General features: G+C 37.4%; 1 protein-coding gene across 1 annotated transcript in view; it reads left to right on the top strand.

Moving 5' to 3' along the window:
* The first annotated feature begins 83 nt into the window (after positions 1–83).
* LOC121868849 (ribonuclease Oy-like) overlaps positions 84–19997 on the top strand; it is a 32396-nt gene continuing 12482 nt past the window's right edge. The window contains exons 1-4 of the mRNA XM_042369838.1: positions 84–133; positions 6565–6640; positions 11453–11596; positions 14971–15191. Of these exons, the coding sequence (XP_042225772.1) occupies positions 6588–6640; positions 11453–11596; positions 14971–15191 (418 nt within the window). The 5' untranslated portion in view covers positions 84–133; positions 6565–6587. The remainder of the gene's footprint in view (positions 134–6564; positions 6641–11452; positions 11597–14970; positions 15192–19997) is intronic.

The following is a 19997-nucleotide window of genomic DNA, read 5'->3' as shown; positions in this document are numbered from 1 at the left end:
CTTGCCATTATTCCCCCACCCAAAACTTCTTGGACCCTCCCCCTTTTGATATTACTTTTATCCTCTTTGCCATTGATCGGCAAGTTAGCCGCTTGGGCGGTCGGTTACGTCTCTGATACGCAGTATTGTATTGGTAAGCCAAACTAACCTACCTAACCTAATTTAGCGTAAGTTATGTATCAATTTTAGGTGAAGCTCAGGTTTAGGTTGATTAGGTAGGTGTGTTTGGTTCATTTTATGAACGATAAATTATAAAATGTAACAATTTTGTACTTAAGAAAGTTTCCACTCGATGAATGTTGATGAGGGCGACATTAAATGTAAAATGACCAAGTATGTTGATAAAATGAGAAGCAAAAAATACAAGTTGCTTCAAATTAAAGATCGGATATACAGTATGAGCCTTTGTCCAGATAAAAATATTCTTATACAATCCCATTTGTTTCTCTAATAGATTCCAGACTACCTGCAAAACATAGTTCATGGGTAAAAATATTAAATAAGTCAATGAAACAATTTTTTAAGCACTCTCTTAGCATAATCCTATTACTTAAAATCTTTTCCCCGTCCACCGTTGACCAGTGAAAGTTTGTTGTAAAGTATTCGCCCTTCATCCTGAGAAGTATACGGGACGTGTTGATAAACCTCCGTTGTTTTGACAAGTAACCTATTTCCTGGGACTACAGTACAGTCTGCAGGTGGTGAGTAGCACTGTACTAAACACTAATGAAGGATATAAACAGCAAGCATAAATAAACGTTAATAGGATGACAAAACTAAATACTTCTTATGAACGAACAAAATAATCCATTCCGAGAATATCCAGTTTAGCTCCTTTGTTGAGCGAGAATTCATTTATGTTGTCATCACTATAAGGTGTACTGTATGTTGTTGCAAAATAATTGATATTTTACTTTTGAAGCTCTTAACATTGCGAATCTTATGAAAACATGGATTATTAAACTCAAAATTTGTTCATCATAAACAACAACTCTTATACGTAGTAGTCGTAACTAATTTTCAGTAAAGGTTAAAGAGTGATTAATGTCTAAGAACAACATTGCCACTTGTAGGAGTTTTTCGATTTCATTTATTTTTTCCACATATGTTCTTATCATTATACACTAGTAAGTATTTGGTAAATTTGCATTGTCACACCGTTTCGTTAGAAAGTCAAAAATATATTTTGCTAGTGTATTTGTGTGGGGGTCCAGCTAATTACCCAAATGTAGCCGCAATGAAGTCAAATGATGGTCCTACAAGAATAAATCGGACTGCCAATCACTTCTCGACTGGCATTTGGTGGCACGAAGTCACAAAAAATTGGTAAACTTAATTTAATCTGAGTTAATAGATCGAGTGCATGTACCTAACCTAACCTAACCTAACACACCTCAGATTAAATTAAGTTTACCAATTTTCTGTGACTTTATGACACCAAATAATAATCGAGAAGTGATTCACAGCCCGATTTACGCTTGTAGGACCATCATTTGACTACATTTGGGTAATTACTCTCTCCTTCGGTACATGCACGCGATCTATCAACTCAGATTAAAGTAAGTTTTCCAATTTTTTGTGACTTTGTGACACCAAATACTAGTCGAGAAGTGATTGGCAGTCCAATTTATTCATGTAGGCCCATTATTTGACTTCATTGCAGCTACATTTGGGTAATTAGTCGGACCATTTGTGTGTGTGTGTTTAGACCGAATATGACCTTCATTTCTGGCGAAAATTAGCCGTTTTTTTTTTAGAAATTTTTTTCATTGGACATTTTCCGAAAAAAAATCATGGCAAAATACACCAAAAAACACTAGAAAAACAAAAACCAAACCTAACCTAACCCCTCCTAACATAACTGACTCTCACCATATGATGGAATCACCTATTTCTTACCTTATTGGCCTGGGTCTTGTTCGTCGTTGCATTCTGGGATTCTTACCCAACGCCACATATGTTGGTCTTTGCGATATTTACATTCAGTCTTGCTCTTTGTACACTTTACTGAGGTTGGAAGAACACCATGCGATCGAAAAAATACTATAGTTTCTACGTTTTTTTTTTCCACAAACTCACAATTGGCTCCATATACTTTAAAGTGACACCCATCGCAGACTTCCTTGGTCGGAACTGAACTTGAATTTCAAAATATGAGAGACCCAAAATAAAACTCGAATTTGATTGGGCCAAATATACTGCAAATTAAACCCAAAATCATTTTAATTGGTTCCAAAAGCAAAAACGCTTTTCATTGACTGCGTGACGTGTATGGAAACGCATGCACGTGATGATTTATGAAGGAGACACACAGTGTTGGAGGTGAGGCAGGCGATAATGGAGGAAGATTAGTGGAAGAAAATAGAGAAAATTTTGGATATGCTATCTCCGTTATTATACATTTCCACCGGTAATGTAATAGATGAAAATTATCTTATAATTAGACGTCTTATTCGAATATGATAATAGATTAGTGGTAGGAATGAACGGTGTGTAAACGCAATAATACTAAATATTTAATAGTTACCACCACCTAATTTACTTTTGAAAATGGGTTTTTATAGTGTAAATCATCATGTTAAATACAAATATGACCTCCACTACCATTAGAAATGAGCTGTAGTTGAGATATTGAAAAAAGTGGAAGGTCAAACAACATAAAATCCTCGAAACTAAAAAAAATTAACCCAACCTACCTAACTTTTTTTTTTCCTTTTATCCTCTTCACCACTGATCAGCTTGTTGGCCGCTTTGGCGATCAGTCATGCCTCTGTTACGCACTGTTGGCAAGTAGGGGGCATGTACTAGCTCCTGAATGTGTCTGAACCTGCTCCAGTGCTTGTCAAGTTTGGTCTTGAAAGAGCTCACACTCGGTGCCGTCACAACACGTTGGCAGATTGTTCCAAGAGTTCACTACTCCCACTCCGAAAAAGTTACCCCTCACAGTTTTCTGGATTTGCAGCTTGCTTAACCTTGAGCTGTGTCCCCTTGTGGGGCAAGCGTCTGCCAGATCCAGATTTGGACACTCGACTGAGAAGTGCCCTTTGAGATGTTAATACACCTCAATTAGGTCCCCCTTTGTCTGTCTGTAGTATAAGCTAGGCAATTGCAGGCACTTTAATATCTCAGGGTAGCTGAGGTGCCGTAGTGCAAGCACCAGTTTGGTGGCCCTCCTTTGGACATTTTTAAATCATCTGACAGTCCCTAGCATATCTCAGGGATATGCTAACCTACCTACCTAACCTAACCTAACCCAACCCTAACCCCTAGTGTGTAAGAAACTTACAGGAGGATGAAGTAATGTGACTTGAATGAGGAAGTGGTGTCTTCGTCAGTGTCCGTCTCTTACTACAGTACCATGCTTGGCGATTTACAAGGTACCGTCACTTTGAATTACGTACATCTCGGACATTTTACAGATGAAACAAGAACACCGTAAGCCCTAAAAATGTCAACGGGTGCTGAATAATGCGCCAACCAACCAATGTACATCGTTCTCACACAGATGCCATCTTCCAACTGCCCGCAAATAGAGACTTGTGCTGATTAGCGCACGAGTACAGTATTACATCAGATCGGCACGCATGCTGATTGGCGTGCACTACTATGACAAGACATCAACACTCAAGCTGATTGGTCATATATTGTAAAATAAAAGTTTAAATAATTCAAAACTATATACAGTATTTCTGACAGAACATTATAGAATATTTTTTTTCTCTATCTCCCCATATATTACTCAATATTCAGTTAGGTGGTGGCAACTATTAAATACTAACCCCTACATTTACTAGAGCCTAATAGAACCTGACCTAACAAACCAAATAAGGTAAAATTATCGTTTCGGTTATCCAGCTAATTTTAAATTTTTTATTCTATTTTACAGAACATTTTCCTGGGTCTTTGCTAAATCAGCTGACTCTGGCTTAACCCTTTGAGAAAGATTCATGCCAAGTGATATAGTCGTGAATAACATAGTGAGTCACTTTGTGAATAACTTGGGGTTATTCATTTGGGTGTATTTAAATAAAGCAAAAGTGCTGTTACAGCTCTTATACTTATAATTAAAATAAGTTGTCTTATCATTTTTATTACTTGCTATCATCCAAAGAACATCTGTGGAAACAATTACAAAATCAAACAACTCCTTCTGGTGTTAGCTCTCTGTTCCAGTACAGTATTACCATTTAATGTTGTTATCTTCCCATAGTCAAAATACTTAAGCAGGTTAGATTTGGGTTTAGATAGAATGAGGAAAAAGTAAAGTAAAATACTGTACTGGACTGTATACCGTAAATGTTTGATAATTGTGTACACTTGTTTCACAATAGAGCCAGCAACTTGAAGATATTTCATCATAGAAGATAAAAGTTTTCTTATCTCATAAAAAGTCCAAAATTGTACCAGGAAATCATTTTGTGTAAAATAATTTTATGATACTGTACCAGGTAATTTATCATATACTGTGCAGTACTGTACCATATACTGTATAAAACAAACCAAACTTAACCTACCTAACCTGATATACTAGTTATCTTCTATTATTGTTAAAAAATAATAATAATTCAGGAAACATCCCTATGGATCAAACAAACATGGTGAATAAAGCTCAAATGTCACAGCCATGGCCTCAGGATGGAAAAAATTGTAAAAAGGATATGAAGCCAAAAAAAGAAGCAAATATTCGTTTAATGGCTGTGGCTCCCTTTTTGTGATGAGAATACACAAAAAAATCTATTCTCTTAACAATTTCAACTTCCGAATCACCTAACCTAACCTAGCCTACCAAATACGAAAATCTTGCCGCAGCCATTAAACGAATATTAACCAAAAATTCTTTATACCATTTATGGCCTTTTCATGAGGTAAAAAAGCAGTTAAGAACATAAGAATGGAGGAAACTGCAGCAGGTCTATTGGCCCATATTGGGCAGTCCCATTTACGCCCAACCTCTATCGCTCATATGTCCGTCCAACCTATGTTTGAAGCGACACAGCGTATTCGAGTTAATGATGTTTGATAACTTGTTCCTCTCATCCACAACTCTATTTCCAAACCAGTGTTTAATTATCTTGCGCCTAAATCTAAATTTGTCTAATTTAAAACCATTGCTACGAGTTCGTTCCTGGTTGGCTAATATAATTTAAGTACCTACCTTTGTTATATCACTGCTTCTTCTATTGTTAAATGCCTTCCAGTTGCTGGTTCATGAATGCAACAGGTGTAAATAAATACCAAATGATTACATTACAATACTGTACTGAAACAGTATACTGGAAACATTACTGTAATTACAGTGGATGTTACTTTGTAATCCTCTGTGTGTCACTAGTTATTGTAATGTCTTTCCTAATCAGGGGGGAAGGATGTATATTATCGAATTTGCTAAAATTTAAGTGTATCAATATAAGTACAAGTTTGATATAATAAATGTAATTACAAATTTATTTTCTTTATTATCATGTTCCATCTCATTGTCCAGTAAGGGGGACTCATTTTCCTTGCTGGGTCTTTTTATTTAGTATTTATACATCAGTTGGTGTTTTTGTTTTAATAAACCATTTTAAAAATTACTAAAATATCCACCTTTCAATTGAGAGTAACATAGCCAATACAGTACAGTAACTTATAATTTCACTCTTCCTGGGATGTTTCTGTATTTATGTACAAAGCTATCAGTTATATGTTGATGTGTTACTGGTAATGTAAGAGAGTCTATGCCTAATAAATATCTTCAATAAAAATAAAGAAGTTTTTAGTTTGCTTTGTTATGGCAATAATCTTTGATATACTACTGTCCTGACACAAGTGTATCTGTTCCAATGTAAACAGTGTGGGAAAAATAGATAATATTTATTAATAGGTATGCAAAACAATACAGAATGTATTTGTTTACTGCCATTCGTTGACACAAGTGCAGTTGCTAGTTCAACATGCTGCATCTCATTCTGTATACAGTACTAGATTTTTAAGAATTAACATTAGTTTATATATTAACACTTTTAATGTTAAATTCCTGTAAAACATTTAATTTATACAGTTCAATCTTATACTGTATAAATAATTTATCTTGGGATTTAGCTTATACAGTACAGGACTGTACAGTAATATTGATAACTGAAGACATGATACTGTATAACTACCAGGGAATAAAAAAATATTTCCTTATAACTCTATTTCAAATTGGTTAGTATCTATTTGTTTATTATTATTTAAACAAGCTTATGAGGGAAACATGAGATAAATGAGAGTGAATTGTTCTCTTTTATCCCTTTTTTCAGTCATTATCTTCACAAGGGCATATACAGTACTCTATATATAATACCTATGACATGATATTCATTGTTTTCACTAACAAATGATAACCTTTCATATCAAACCTATTTAATTGGTCTCATTACAGTAACCTTTTACTCAATTCATTAAATATACAGTATGATATATACAGGTGCTGTACAGTACTGTAACATCATTATGCACTGCAGCTGAGCTATATTACTGATCTCTGACACCTGTTATAAAATTAATACTTGGTATATCTTGTTTTTCCTCTTCTTTCCCCAGCCCTTTACTTGCTGCAGTCCACCATGAAGTTAGTGTTAACTTTAGCGCTGGTTCGAGCTCTTCTTGTACATGCCAGGTTGGTGCTTCTGCTCTATATTCAACAAGGAACCAGTATTTTTTTCATGTGTTTGCATGCATGTTCCCGGACATTGAAAATACTATAAAAGTCATGGAAATGTCTTTGAAAAATTCTGAAACACTATTTAAGTGATAAATTAAATTTCAACTTCATTCTTCCTGTGATAAAGTGTAGATTAGAACATACAGTAGCTGATGCATTAAAGTCACTGGTATCATGGCTATAACCCATTTCAATGTTCTTTAATGAACATAAACTTTGGACCTAGAATCATGTCTACAGTATAGTGATAGCAAAGTTATTTTACATGTATTTTCTCCTCCATGGCTCAACACTTTCATGGTACTGTATTCTAAATACGATATACCTGTACAGTGTAGTACTGTACCCATATAAACTCCCAACAAAAAATAGTATATATTTTGGGGTTTTCTGAAGTATAGGTTGCTTGTAATTTGGCCCACATATAGCACTATTAAAAAAGAACCTGGTGTCATGTTTTGTTCGTGACATCACAAGCCTACCCTTGTGATATGTATTCTCTGTAAATAGCTTTCACCCTAAACAGATCCCTCTATTCTTTATCATCAGTCATTCAGTCATCTAAGTGTTTCGGAACTTTGCATTTTCTTTTTTTCCTATATGGTTATCAGCATACACATGGATCACACGCAGTTACAATGATTTACCATTTTAAAGGGAATTACAAACAAAAAAATGTTCAGTACACAGCGCTATCACTAACATTGGGACTCGAAAATATGGAATTTGAAAAATATTTTATACGACTGCGGCGGTTGTATGTCCGGGTGGTCATAAGTCGAGTAGGGCGTAAGTCGGGGAGTCCCTGTACGTATTTTCGAGTCCCGACGTTAGTGATTGTGCTGTGCACTTTAAAACATTAACCACTTTAGTAAATAAATATGAACCAGCACAGAAACCGTGAATAAAAAATGGAAAAGTCAAAGAACATATGGCATCACGAAAATTTGGACCAAGTCCCAGGTTGCTGATCTGACTTTCTGCCTCATTTACACACAATTGCAGGTTCTCAATTATTTCTCTTACTATTGACAACACAACGTACATTATTTATATATATATATATTTATATATATATATATATATATATATATATATATATATATATATATATATATATATATATATATATATATATATATATATATATATATATATATATATATATATATATATATACAGTATATTATATTTCATGTAGATCCACAATGAAAACGTGGATAAGATAAATCTTGATAAAATCACACGGGAAAAGGAAAACAATGTGTGATTTTATCAAGATATATATATATATATACAGTATATACACACACACAGTTGGGTCTCACTTTACGCGGTTAATATAACCCGCAGGGTACCGCGGAAAGTGAGAAACGCGTAAAGTGAACAACATAACATATGGGATTAATTGAAATAAGAGACCGGGCCGACCCCCAAACTCCACTTTTTGACGACACACAACTACTGTATGTTGTAGTAAAAATATTATCTTAACTTTATAATGGTATGCACACACAATTAATAATTAAGAGAAATATCAATAATATTAAGTTTTTTAACACTTACATTAGCAGAAAAGATGGCTGGGCACACGGGGATGGGCGGTTGGTTCCGAGGCAGAGGGCAGATTATTGGCCCTCACCTGTATCACTATCCACCACAGAGGCTTGCAGGGCCTCGTTGTCAAACCCCCCAAAGTCCATATAAGTCCATATCCTCACTATAATTATCACTATCACTGACTTGGGCCGGCTGTGGTGGGTGGCGTGTGAAGAACTGGTAATGTTTTGATTACTGGGCGACCTTGTGCGCACTATGCTCGCGCCGCTAACACAGCATGGCGGATGGCGGGACAGATGGCGGGAGGTTTGGATCCAAAAATGGCGCGGCTTGCCAGCCGCTCTCCGCGTAAAGGGGTACACGCACCGCGGAATGTGAGCATCCTGGATTCCGGCAGGGCACCGCGTAAACATGGAATGTAGGACCGCGTAAAGTGAGGGTTAACTGTATATATATATATATATATATATATATATATATATATATATATATATATATATATATATATATATATATATATATATATATATATATATATATATATATATATATATATATATATATATATATATATATATATATATATATATATATATATATATATATATATATATATATATATATATACAGTTAACCCTCACTTTACGCGGTCCTACATTCCACGCGGACTTCTACATACAATCAACACCTCAACCCGCCAGGATTCGAACCCACGGCCCACGAGCCCATGACTGTGACCAGGGAATGCTAACCGCTGGTTTTAAAAATGCTTTGAAAACCTTTGATCTAGATGTAGGATAGTTATTTAGTGGGTCCCTTATTTGTGACCTGACTTGACTAGTCATGTCACCCCCTTCTCTTAAGCTCCTCTACGTGTGTGTTGGTGTGGGGATTAGTGGATGACATCATTATGACCTGACCTCATGTTTTATAAGGTCACCCTGTATATTTAAGCCTATCTCTGTCCATGTAATCCAGTTGCCTCTGAAGATGTATTGAATAAAAACGAAAGCTAAGGTGCTCCGTTGTTTCCCTTTTCCCGTGTGTTTTTATCAAGATTTATCTTATCCACGTTTTCATTGTGGATCTACATGAAATATATATATATATATATATATATATATATATATATATATATATATATATATATATATATATATATATATATATATATATATATATATATATATATATATATATATATATATATATATATATATATATATATATATATATATATATATATATATATATATATATATATATATATATATATATATATATATACAGTATATATATATATATATATATATATATATATATATATATATATATATATATATATATATATATATATATATATATATATATATATATATATATATATATACAGTGGTCCCTCGGTTAACGAAATTTCGGTTAACGAACTGCCTCCCATAAGATTCATAAATTCGGTTAACGAACAAAAATTCGGTTAACGAATTTCTTACGAACCGACCTCAACATGTTTTCGCTTGCACTGGCCGGTCAACCAGCTTTAGTATTAGTCCGCTAATACATTAATCGGTTCTAGGGCTTAAATTCCTTACTATTTTAGTAAATATCAAGAAGTTTATACTATTCAATGATTTTAAAAGTTTAATATTCAATTTTATAGTCATTTTAACAATTATTGAACATAATTGAAGGTAAAGGGACTAGTTTAATGCGCGGCATCCAGCCTCTTAACACAGCAAACAGGCGTTAGTCTCTCTCTGTTTTCATTGGAGGTAACATCTTGCTTGAGACTCTCTTCAACTAAATGCTTTTTTTCTGTGTTTCCAAGCAAATTATTGGTCATTTTGAAATATATTTTACATATTGACAATATATAATGCAGTGCAGTGTTGATTTAAAGAAAATAATCTTGAAATACACCAAGTGAACTAAAATTTTATGGGTGAAATGGTGCCATGGGGTGACTTCTCTTCCACCCCAATGCCTTCTCTTCTTCCTTCTCCTCCACCCCCATTCTAATTCCCATCATCATCGTCCAGGAGCCTTCTACATACACACCTCAAAGTAAGTGAACTTTTCTACCATTTTAGTTGAATTTAGGCAATTTTCGGTGAGCTGGAACCAATTACCCAAAAACCCATTGAAACAATGGTTTCGGTTAACGAATTTTTTGGTTAACGAACAACCTGCCTATACCTAGATCATGCGCACCTACAGTGATTTACTTGCATATATATATATATATATATATATATATATATATATATATATATATATATATATATATATATATATATATATATATATATATATATATATATATATATATATATATATATATATATATATATATATATATATATATCTTGATAAAATCACACGGGAAAATGGAAACAACGGAGTACCTTAGCTTTCGTCTTTATTCAAGACATCTTCAGAGGCAACTGGGAAAAAAGCTTAGAAGTATTCAAATCATCTTGTGTCACAGAAAGACTTCTGGTTGAAGCTAGTTTGATTAAGGAATTAAAATCAATAAACCTTAGTGATGGTCAGTTCAAAACTGATAATATGTTACATAAATTTATTTGTCAGTGGCCCAAGGTTAAAAATGCTTTGAAAACCTTTGATCTAGATGTAGGATAGTTATTTTGTGGGTCCTTTTTTCTGACCTGACCTGGTTATTCACGTCACCACCCTTCTCTTAAGCTCCTCTACGTGTGTGTTGGTGTGTGGATTAGTGGATGTCATCATTATGACCTGACCTCCTGTTTTTAAGGTCACCCTGTATATTTAAGCCTCTCTCTGTCCATGTAATCCAGTTGCCTCTGAAGATGTCTTGAATAAAGACGAAAGCTAAGGTACTCCGTTGTTTCCATTTTCCCATGTGATTTTATCAAGATTTATCTTATCCACGTTTTCATTGTGGATTTACATGAAATATATATATATATATATATATATATATATATATATATATATATATATATATATATATATATATATATATATATATATATATATATATATATATATATATATATATATATATATATATATATATATATATATATATATATATATATATATATATATATATATATATATATATATATATATATATATAATACACAGGACCTATATACCAAAAATATATGTGTAGTATATACAGTATGTTTCTCTCCTCACTGTTAACAATTATTGTCTCTTCAGATCTTCATGGATCGTTGGATGGGATGTGCTAATATTTACACAGCAGTGGCCAATAACCAGCTGCATCAGTCATTTAGAACAAAGTTCTAAAGCAACATGCAATCTTTACCCAAACATGACTTCTTGGACAATTCATGGCATATGGTAAAGTTTCAACAGGTTTTTATGATCATCTCAATGCTCTCTTTTGTCATGGCTCTCACTTTATGCAGCAGATATTTTACCAAATAGTTTTCATAAAACACTTCTACATTACAGAATCATTTATTACAAATATTTAATTGGGATACATTCCAGGACCTCCACTGACCCTCACCCAAAGACAAAAAATATTTATAGTATACAGTAACAATATTATACGTTGAGTAAAATAACCCCCCTAAAATTGTATGAAGAATGTAAATTACAGGTACATTATGCAGGAATTACCGTACTTCAATAAGTAATTTACTGTGAACAGAAATTCGGAACTACTGTACAGTAAGCCCTCAAACATCCGGATTTCGTAAGATTTGGAAAAAATTGGGGGTTCTGGGCTAAGAAGCTTCCCTAAGAAGCATTCCCAAAACAGGGTGAAGGTAGTTTTAGGCTTAAAGTTTTTATCTTATGAAATGTCACATTCTAAACTTAGCAGAATATAACTTGTATTGCTGGAATCCTTGTAAGATAGCGAATAATTTGAATATAGACATCGTATATTTTGCACAAGAAATATAAATTTTAGTCCTTTAGTGTACAGTGTGGGGTTATGAGATATGTGTTCACACTCAGGATGGGATGGAGAAAGGAAACTCACAATGTGCTCACTGTATACATATTGTATTGGATGTACAGTGCAGCTTGTTGCTGGGTAGGCAGCATGGTAACAAGCGTTGAGTAGAGAGAGCTGGTTGGTGAGGGTGCCCAGAGGAGGACACGCAGCTTGAGGGACGCCAAGGTCGCCGGCGGGAGCGGGAGCCGCCAGGCTGGCGTGGAGGAGGAGGTGTTGCTCGCTGGTGGCAGTGGGTAGAAAGAGACTGGTCACAGCGGTGTCAGGTCTTATAGGGCCGGGGTAGGCGTGGGTAGAAAGCTGACCCCCGCTCCGATAGGCGGCACTGGAGGCGTAGGCTGGGGAATTCGAGAAGGTTCGGCTACTCAGCGACAAACGGCGCTTGTAGGGGAGGAATTCACTACAACAGTAGTACATTTGAGTAAAAAGTGATTACAGTAATATGTTGTTCAAAATTATGGCTCATTCACAGGAAAAAGTCTGTAAGGTACTCCCTGACTTACGACGGGGTTAGGGACCGACATCCAGGCCGTAAGTCGAAATGGTTGTAAGCCGGAAATGCTTAAATAACACATAGAAAATCGAAAATTTGGGTCTCTTTTTCTTTTCAGCACCACAAAACACTCACTTTTAAGTTTGCCAGCCATTTTAAAGTGAATTACAGATGAAAATTTTGTCTGTGTATTGACTTTGGGACTCAAAAATACATAATTTGACCACATATTGGTACGACTGAGGCGGTCATAAGTGAGGGTGGACGTAAGTCGAGTCGGTCGTAAGTCAGGGACTACCTGTATAACTAACCCTAGTAGTCAGGATAATATGTACTGTATTTTTGGTGTTTTTTTTTTATCATCATTTATCGTTTTTTATACATTTAGTACATTCGGCGGAAGATTCGGATAATCGACTTTTCTGGACAAGTGGTCCCCCCTTTTAGTCCGGATCTTCGAGGGTTCACTGTACTTAAGATATGCTACAGTACAGTATTTTCTTTTGGGTCTGGTCCTCAATCTTCATTCCAAGTGTCTCTTTTTGCCAACTGAGGAATTTATTTTTATCATTATCTTTGCAGAATGAGTTGGTAGGTGCATGTTGCCCTCTCCTCAAGGCCAAATGCATGACCTAGTGCAGACACTCTGTCACTTGTTTCAGCTTGCCTTAGTATGTCTAACTTTATTTCCAATGTTACAGCAGCCCACTTTTTCTTCTTCAATGGATAAATAGGCAGATTAGGAGATGTGCTAGATGGTTGCTTAGACACATTACACTAATCAGCAGTATTGGCAAATCTACAAATACTAATTGAGGTATGTGTAGTGTAGGCCACATGCAACAATGGATGTACAATGAGTACTGTACTTGAGTAAGTAAGGAAGCAATTGGTCTGCCTCCCATAGCCACTCACACCCTGCTCTATCTGCTCCCACAAGGCCTCATGCACCCCAACTGCATAGTAAAGTGCACACACAACTACATTGGTCACAGAGTGAGCAGTAGAAAAATGGTCCTCAGACAAAATTGCATTTTGTCTATATAGTCCAACGTTCACTCTGATAAACATGCTGCTCATGACTTACAGATGCAAAGTTCATATTTTCCATACTTTCATATCAAGATGTTCTTTAAATCAATACAAATTTAACAGTAGAGTACGATTATATTGAAATTTCTCTCATTTGTGATGGATGGCAGGTGCATTGATTTTTAAGGTGATTTTTAAGGTTTTCTAAATCTTCATTGACTGAATTTTTAAATAAAGCTTCCATTTTTTTTTGCTTTTAAAGAAGAATGGACCTGGAAAATTATGCAGCTGGAACTTTTTTTTTAATTCAGTACATATTTATTCATGTCTTATGTCAGGGAGCCATTCATTCAATATAGAATTTTAAATGTTAGGGAGCCATTCATTCAATAAATGATTTTAAGAGTTGGTTAATCTCAAAACCATCATCACCATTTTTAGGTTTTCTAGGCTTGTGTAGTTTACCTATGATAACTGTTTGATAGCATGGTGTCCTGATTGCCATCAAGTAAATTTGAAGCAAGCTTTATGGCTATATGCCCTTCCTGTTGCCAACCCGGAACATAGCGGTCGAGTGGATACAACACTCGCCTCCTGTTCTGGGGGTCAATGGTTCGATTCTTGGGTGCTCCCAGTTCATGTAAGTGGGTGCCTTTTACAACTTGGGGAAGTGAAGGCCATGCTGCCTCCTTGTGTACTGAAAGGCTTAGTATACAGTGTGGCGTATTCATACTGTCCCTAACGGGCAGTCATGCCTATGGGACCCTCTTTCACTTTTTCATCACCAACCCAGTTTTAAAGAATAGAAATCGGGTATTAAATGTAAGACTTCCAAGTGCCCTCTTAGCTGGTAGGGCAATGTCACAACTCCCTGAGGAAATCAAAGACTACCTGTCTACCCTGTAAAGTTAAATATCCATTAACCGTTGGGTGGACTTAGGGTTATTATTACGACAAAAGGCAAGTGCTATGTATATACCCTTGTCTGCCTAGAAAACTTTTTTACCAAACCTCATTTTTAATTGATTTGCCAATGTAAATTATATAAGAATCTCATGTACAGGTACAGTACTGATTTAATTGATGGTATGTTTGACATATAATAATTCTATGTTTACTTCCTCTAATTAGGTAAGGATTTATCAACCAAATAACTGAAACCATAATTGAATAAAAAAGAAAGTTCTGCATATTGTATACTAATGACATAATTATAAATTTCAGGCCCACCAAACTTGGAACCATTGGCCCAAATTATTGTAACAAATCATGGAGTTTTGAAGAGGCACAGATTATAGATATGGAGCCATATTTAATTAAGTATTGGGGCAACATATATGGTGGTGAAACTCGCACATCTCTCTGGAAACATGAATGGACAAAGCATGGCACATGTGCAGCTCAACTTCCTTCTCTAAATTCTGAGAAGAAATATTTTGAGAAAGGTAAAATTGTTATGAAGCAGGTTTAACATTTATGGCAGATTTTGATTTTAGGGCCTATAGATATTACAGCTTTAAAAAAAAGGAATTTCTAACTTGATTACAGATTACCCCGGAGGGGACTAGTTTATTGGGCACCCCCTTACATCCTGTGCAAGGTGAAGCGCAGAAGCGTTTACAGTGCCCAACTGGGAAGCATGCGGAGTTCATGCTTGCCTTTATGACTCACGCATTAAGGGCGTAAAAGGCCTGAAGGGTCATGGGTTTTGTCAGCAAGTTACATAAAGTGACAATGATGAGTGTGTGGGGGGAAAATTCCCGGTACAATTTATCTGTTTATGGCAAAGTGTGGCAGGTCCCTAATAATGTCAAGTGCCAGGCCTGTCACTAAGAGGAGGGATATCTGGTCAGGGAGGGAAGAGGTGCCACCCCTGTAGGGGGAGGTCATAGGGCAAATGAGGATGTGGTGAAAGAGGGTGTGAGAGTCTGTTGACCACAAAGTTTACAAACAGTGCGGCCAGGCTCAGGGTTGCCAATGTACTAGGCGTGGCGAAGTACAGTGGGGGTGGAGGTGATATGGTGTGGTGGGGCAGGTACAGTAGGGGTGGAGGGAGGCACATAGGCATTGACAACATTGAGGGACACACCTTTTAGTGTGATTGTGAAGGTGTGTTCGTCGACATGTCGGTGGGGTACAGGTAGCCGGGGGTGGTGTCCTCAGGTCCAGGTAGCCCTGGTGGAGACAGCTCAGACACGGGCGCGGCTTGCGGTGGGTGGTGGACAGGTTGAGGCACCAAGTGTTGTGAGGATGGGGCAGGACTTCGCTCGGGGGCAGCAGGACACACCAGGGCAGGCCCGGTAGGCACTACACCAGTAGTGAAGGCCGCCGGCGGTGGAGTAGGCCGTGAGCAGGGGGGGCTCACAGGGGGACCAACAGCTTGTGTCAAACCAGCAGAGAGGAGTGACTGGGTGGCAACAGAGGGCAGGAGTAGGTGGGAGATGGTGGTACAGAGTGTAGCGAAGAGTTTTTCAATACGGTTGGTAAATTCTTGGAAGAGGGATATGATCTGTGTCATGTCACTGGCGGGGGGTTGTGGGGGGGCACCGGTGGGAGCGCAAGGCCTGACAGCCTCAGAGTAGAGACGAGGAGGAGGCCCAGTAGTAGTTGAGTTAGGAGACGGCCGGGACTGCTGTGTTGTAGCCAGATGAGGCCAGGCAGAGGCAGGTGTTGTTGAAGAAGGCATTGCTGGAGACACAGGGTACACAGGGGGGTGTGGCCCGGAAGACTGGGGGGGGCGTTGTGGTAGACTTGGCCTTCGGGGAGGCTTTTCCCCTGGGACAGACGGGCGATTGGGGCATTGCCGTGAGTCAGCATTGTGCCGGCCGCCACAGTTACAACATCTGGGATTAATTACATAGCCCACCCCACCACTATTAAGGTGGTCTTTGATTTTCTGGGCACAGGCGGCGGAGTTGTGGTTACGTGAACAGAAGCGACATCTCGGCCGATCACGACGACAGCAGGCAGTGAAGTTGTGACCCCAATGAGAACAGACAACACAAAATGCAGGCTCAGGATGATAGGCTTCTGCATACAGTGGGGGTAAGAGTGGGTGGGCATTCACAGTGGTTGGGCACTCCCTTCCCTTCCACTTGACAATGACAGCGGGTTGTGGAACTCTCCCCCGGTAATGGCGACGTATACTCAGTATACTAGAGTTAAAGTCACGCGCATCTTCGATGTCAGCGTATAAGGGGAAACGTTTCACTAGGATGTGGCAACATTCATCCGCGTCTACAGGGGGGGGCAGCAGGACGACCCCGTCAAAGTCAACAGTACTAAGTGTTTCATAGACCTCAGGAGTCTGACACTTGATAAAGTTCCGGTTCTTACCATGTCGGAATTCAATGTTGAAACCATGCTGTCTGCAGTACTTCATCATCCAATTAAAGCGTTCCTCTACAGTTTTCAGAGAGTCCTTGGGGAAGTGGAGATTCAGCTTACTTGTTTGTTTGGCAGAGGGCAGGGTGATAGGGTCCATGGCATTGGTGTTTCCACTGTGGCTAGCGTTTCCCATAGAAACATTACCGTCACTATCATAATCACTGGGGTCTGACTCTTGAAGGGTGTTGGATTCACTATGACCAGGCGAGTTGGTAATGGCATCAGTATCAGAGATGTCTGCGTCTGCGTCTATGAGAGAGCCTCTTCTGGGACGTTTATGTCGACCCCCCATGCTGGCAAAACGGGCCAGCTGAGGGGGACCTTGGTGGGACGATCGGGAAGACGAGAGCACCTATGGGTACGTGTGTCCCCTTGGGTGGTCACGCCACTACTGTGAAAGTCAAATATTTTTCTTTTAACCTTTGTGACCTTGTACAGTATGTACCATATAAATGAATAAGTCAGTGAAGGAGAGTACATATCTTTCTCTTCTTTTTTGGGGGGGTGAACAAGGGGAAGTATAGTTGGAGACAAAAATAATTTGGCAGTCAGGGAGGAAGGGAGGGATGTGGTGTATGGGAGGGTAGGGGTAGGTGGAGACTTGGCACCATCACATAGAGGTAGCCATTAAAAGTTTGCAATTTTCTTTCTACCCCACAAATTGATTTTTTTTAGTTTAAGTATGAGGCAGGTGCAGCTTACACTCCCTGTTGAAATCTTTTTGTTCACAACTGTACATATGACACTGTGTATGCAGAAGAGCAATTTGTTGACTAAGTTACTTACATTCAAGTAAGTTTAGCCGAGTAGACCATAGATATGAGAGGGAAAAAAATAGTTACCGTATATGATAAAAGGTGGGTATATGCCCTATGTCTAAAGAGGCTTAGGTTTTATATTTGTGAAAAATGTGATTAGGAATGTACAAGTACAGGTAATTCTATAACTGAAAAGTGTGAGGAATGATGGTGATGAAGGGAACTTTCACAGAGTAAGGGTGGCATCATAAGGGAGTGGTATGTATTGCAACTAGAGGTAAAAAGAAGATGGATGAATTTCACTAGCACACTGACCATGAAAATGTTTCAAGAAAAGAAAAAGTTAAGATAGATTGTTTGATATGGAAGGAAAATTTGGAAGAAGTAAAGTTCTCATCATAGATGAAGCAAATTACTTTAAATTTTATCTAAGTCGTAAGTACGACTGTGAAGAATTACCCCAACATGTAGGGGCAGACACAGCTGTTATGAAGAGCCTAGTGTTTTGGATACATTCCTAATGATATGGAAATGTGGAGGTTCCAGGAGAAGCTACTAAATCAAATAAGATCAAGGATATCGACTTACTAATGATGCAATGGGTGTTACTGACTGATATTGGAGGCTATTAATGATGCAATGGGTGTGTTACTGACTGATATTGGAGGCTATTAATGATGCAATGGGTGCGTTACTGATTGATATTGGAGGCTATTAATGATGCAATGGGTGTGTTACTGACTGATATTGGAGGCTATTAATGATGCAATGGGTGTGTTACTGACTGATATTGGAGGCTATTAAGGATTTTGATTGCAGAAGGCAGTAAGCGTTTATGTCTTGGTCATTTATGTTTCACTGCACTATGGACTAAAGAGGTGTATACAAAATAGTTACACTACTTAAACAATATGCTGAGTTACTTGGCATGGGTCTTTGAGACCCAGACCTGTAGGTTGAACTCTTGTTAAGGATATTACCTCCCCCCTCCTCCCAGCCTCTTATTGTATTGCAAGGTGGCTGGAAATTGAGAGCAAATACAGTACATAGAAACATTTATCCCTTGTCATTTATTCTTTCATATTCTATTGTAATAGATGCAATCTGCTCTGGCACTCCCCTTCTACAATAAGACCCCAAATATCTATTTGCTTTATCCTGTTGCTTCGCAGAGCAGCAACACACACTTCCCTAAAATGCTTGTTCCTGGAAAATCTTTGATGAATTTTGGCCCTTTTCAGAATTCCTTTATGGAAGGTGTGAGAGGTTCTATTTTTATATTCTATTATTATTCTTAACTTTGACATTGGTATGTCTGCCAAAAGAAAACTGTTTTTCAAAATACAGGTATCGACCACTTAACGAATTGGTTAGGTTCCTGGAAAAGTATTCATGAGGTGAATTTTTGTATGCAGTATATCAAATAATGGAACAAATGGGAAAATGGGGTTTGGTTACCAAAGACAAAGAAAATCCCAATATTATACCCCTAAAACAATTATTGACTTGCATACAACAAGACCTACATAATTAGTGAAAAGTGGTACCCAACTACTGTAACTTACTACTACCTAACATTATAACATTAATAAAATATAGTACAGCTAAAACCTCTAAGCAGAAGCCATGTGGCCTCAATGCTCACCATAGCAACACAGCCCAACTGAGACACTGCCTCTGCCGACCCTGAGTAACAGGGCTCCCACACTCGGCTCCCTTCCTCAGTGTGCTAACTCTCGGCTCCCCCCTTCCCCTCAGTGTGCTAACTCTCATACTCAAAAGAATTTTTATTTCCTTTATGTTTTTTCCTTGTGACAGTTACTGGGTATTTCTTTTACTTTTTTGCACATTGTAATTTAAACATTGTGTGTGCATGGAATTGAGTAAAAAAAAAAAAGTGAAGAAAATTTAAGTTTATCCACGATTACGAATTGAAAAATGACCATAACATAACTCCCCCAGCTCAGTCTGCAAACTCTCACTGGTGCATGAAGATATGTTTATTCCCTGTATGTTTTCTTACCTTAAGATAATTATTATTTCATGTATTTTTGCACATTCTGTATGTAGGATTATGTGTGTATGTAACTGAGTAAAAAAAAATTT

The sequence above is a fragment of the Homarus americanus genome, unplaced genomic scaffold, assembly GCF_018991925.1.
Source record: "Homarus americanus isolate GMGI-L3 unplaced genomic scaffold, GMGI_Hamer_2.0 scaffold32583, whole genome shotgun sequence".
NCBI lineage: Eukaryota > Metazoa > Arthropoda > Malacostraca > Decapoda > Nephropidae > Homarus > Homarus americanus.
This window is presented reverse-complemented; position numbering and strand designations above follow the sequence as displayed.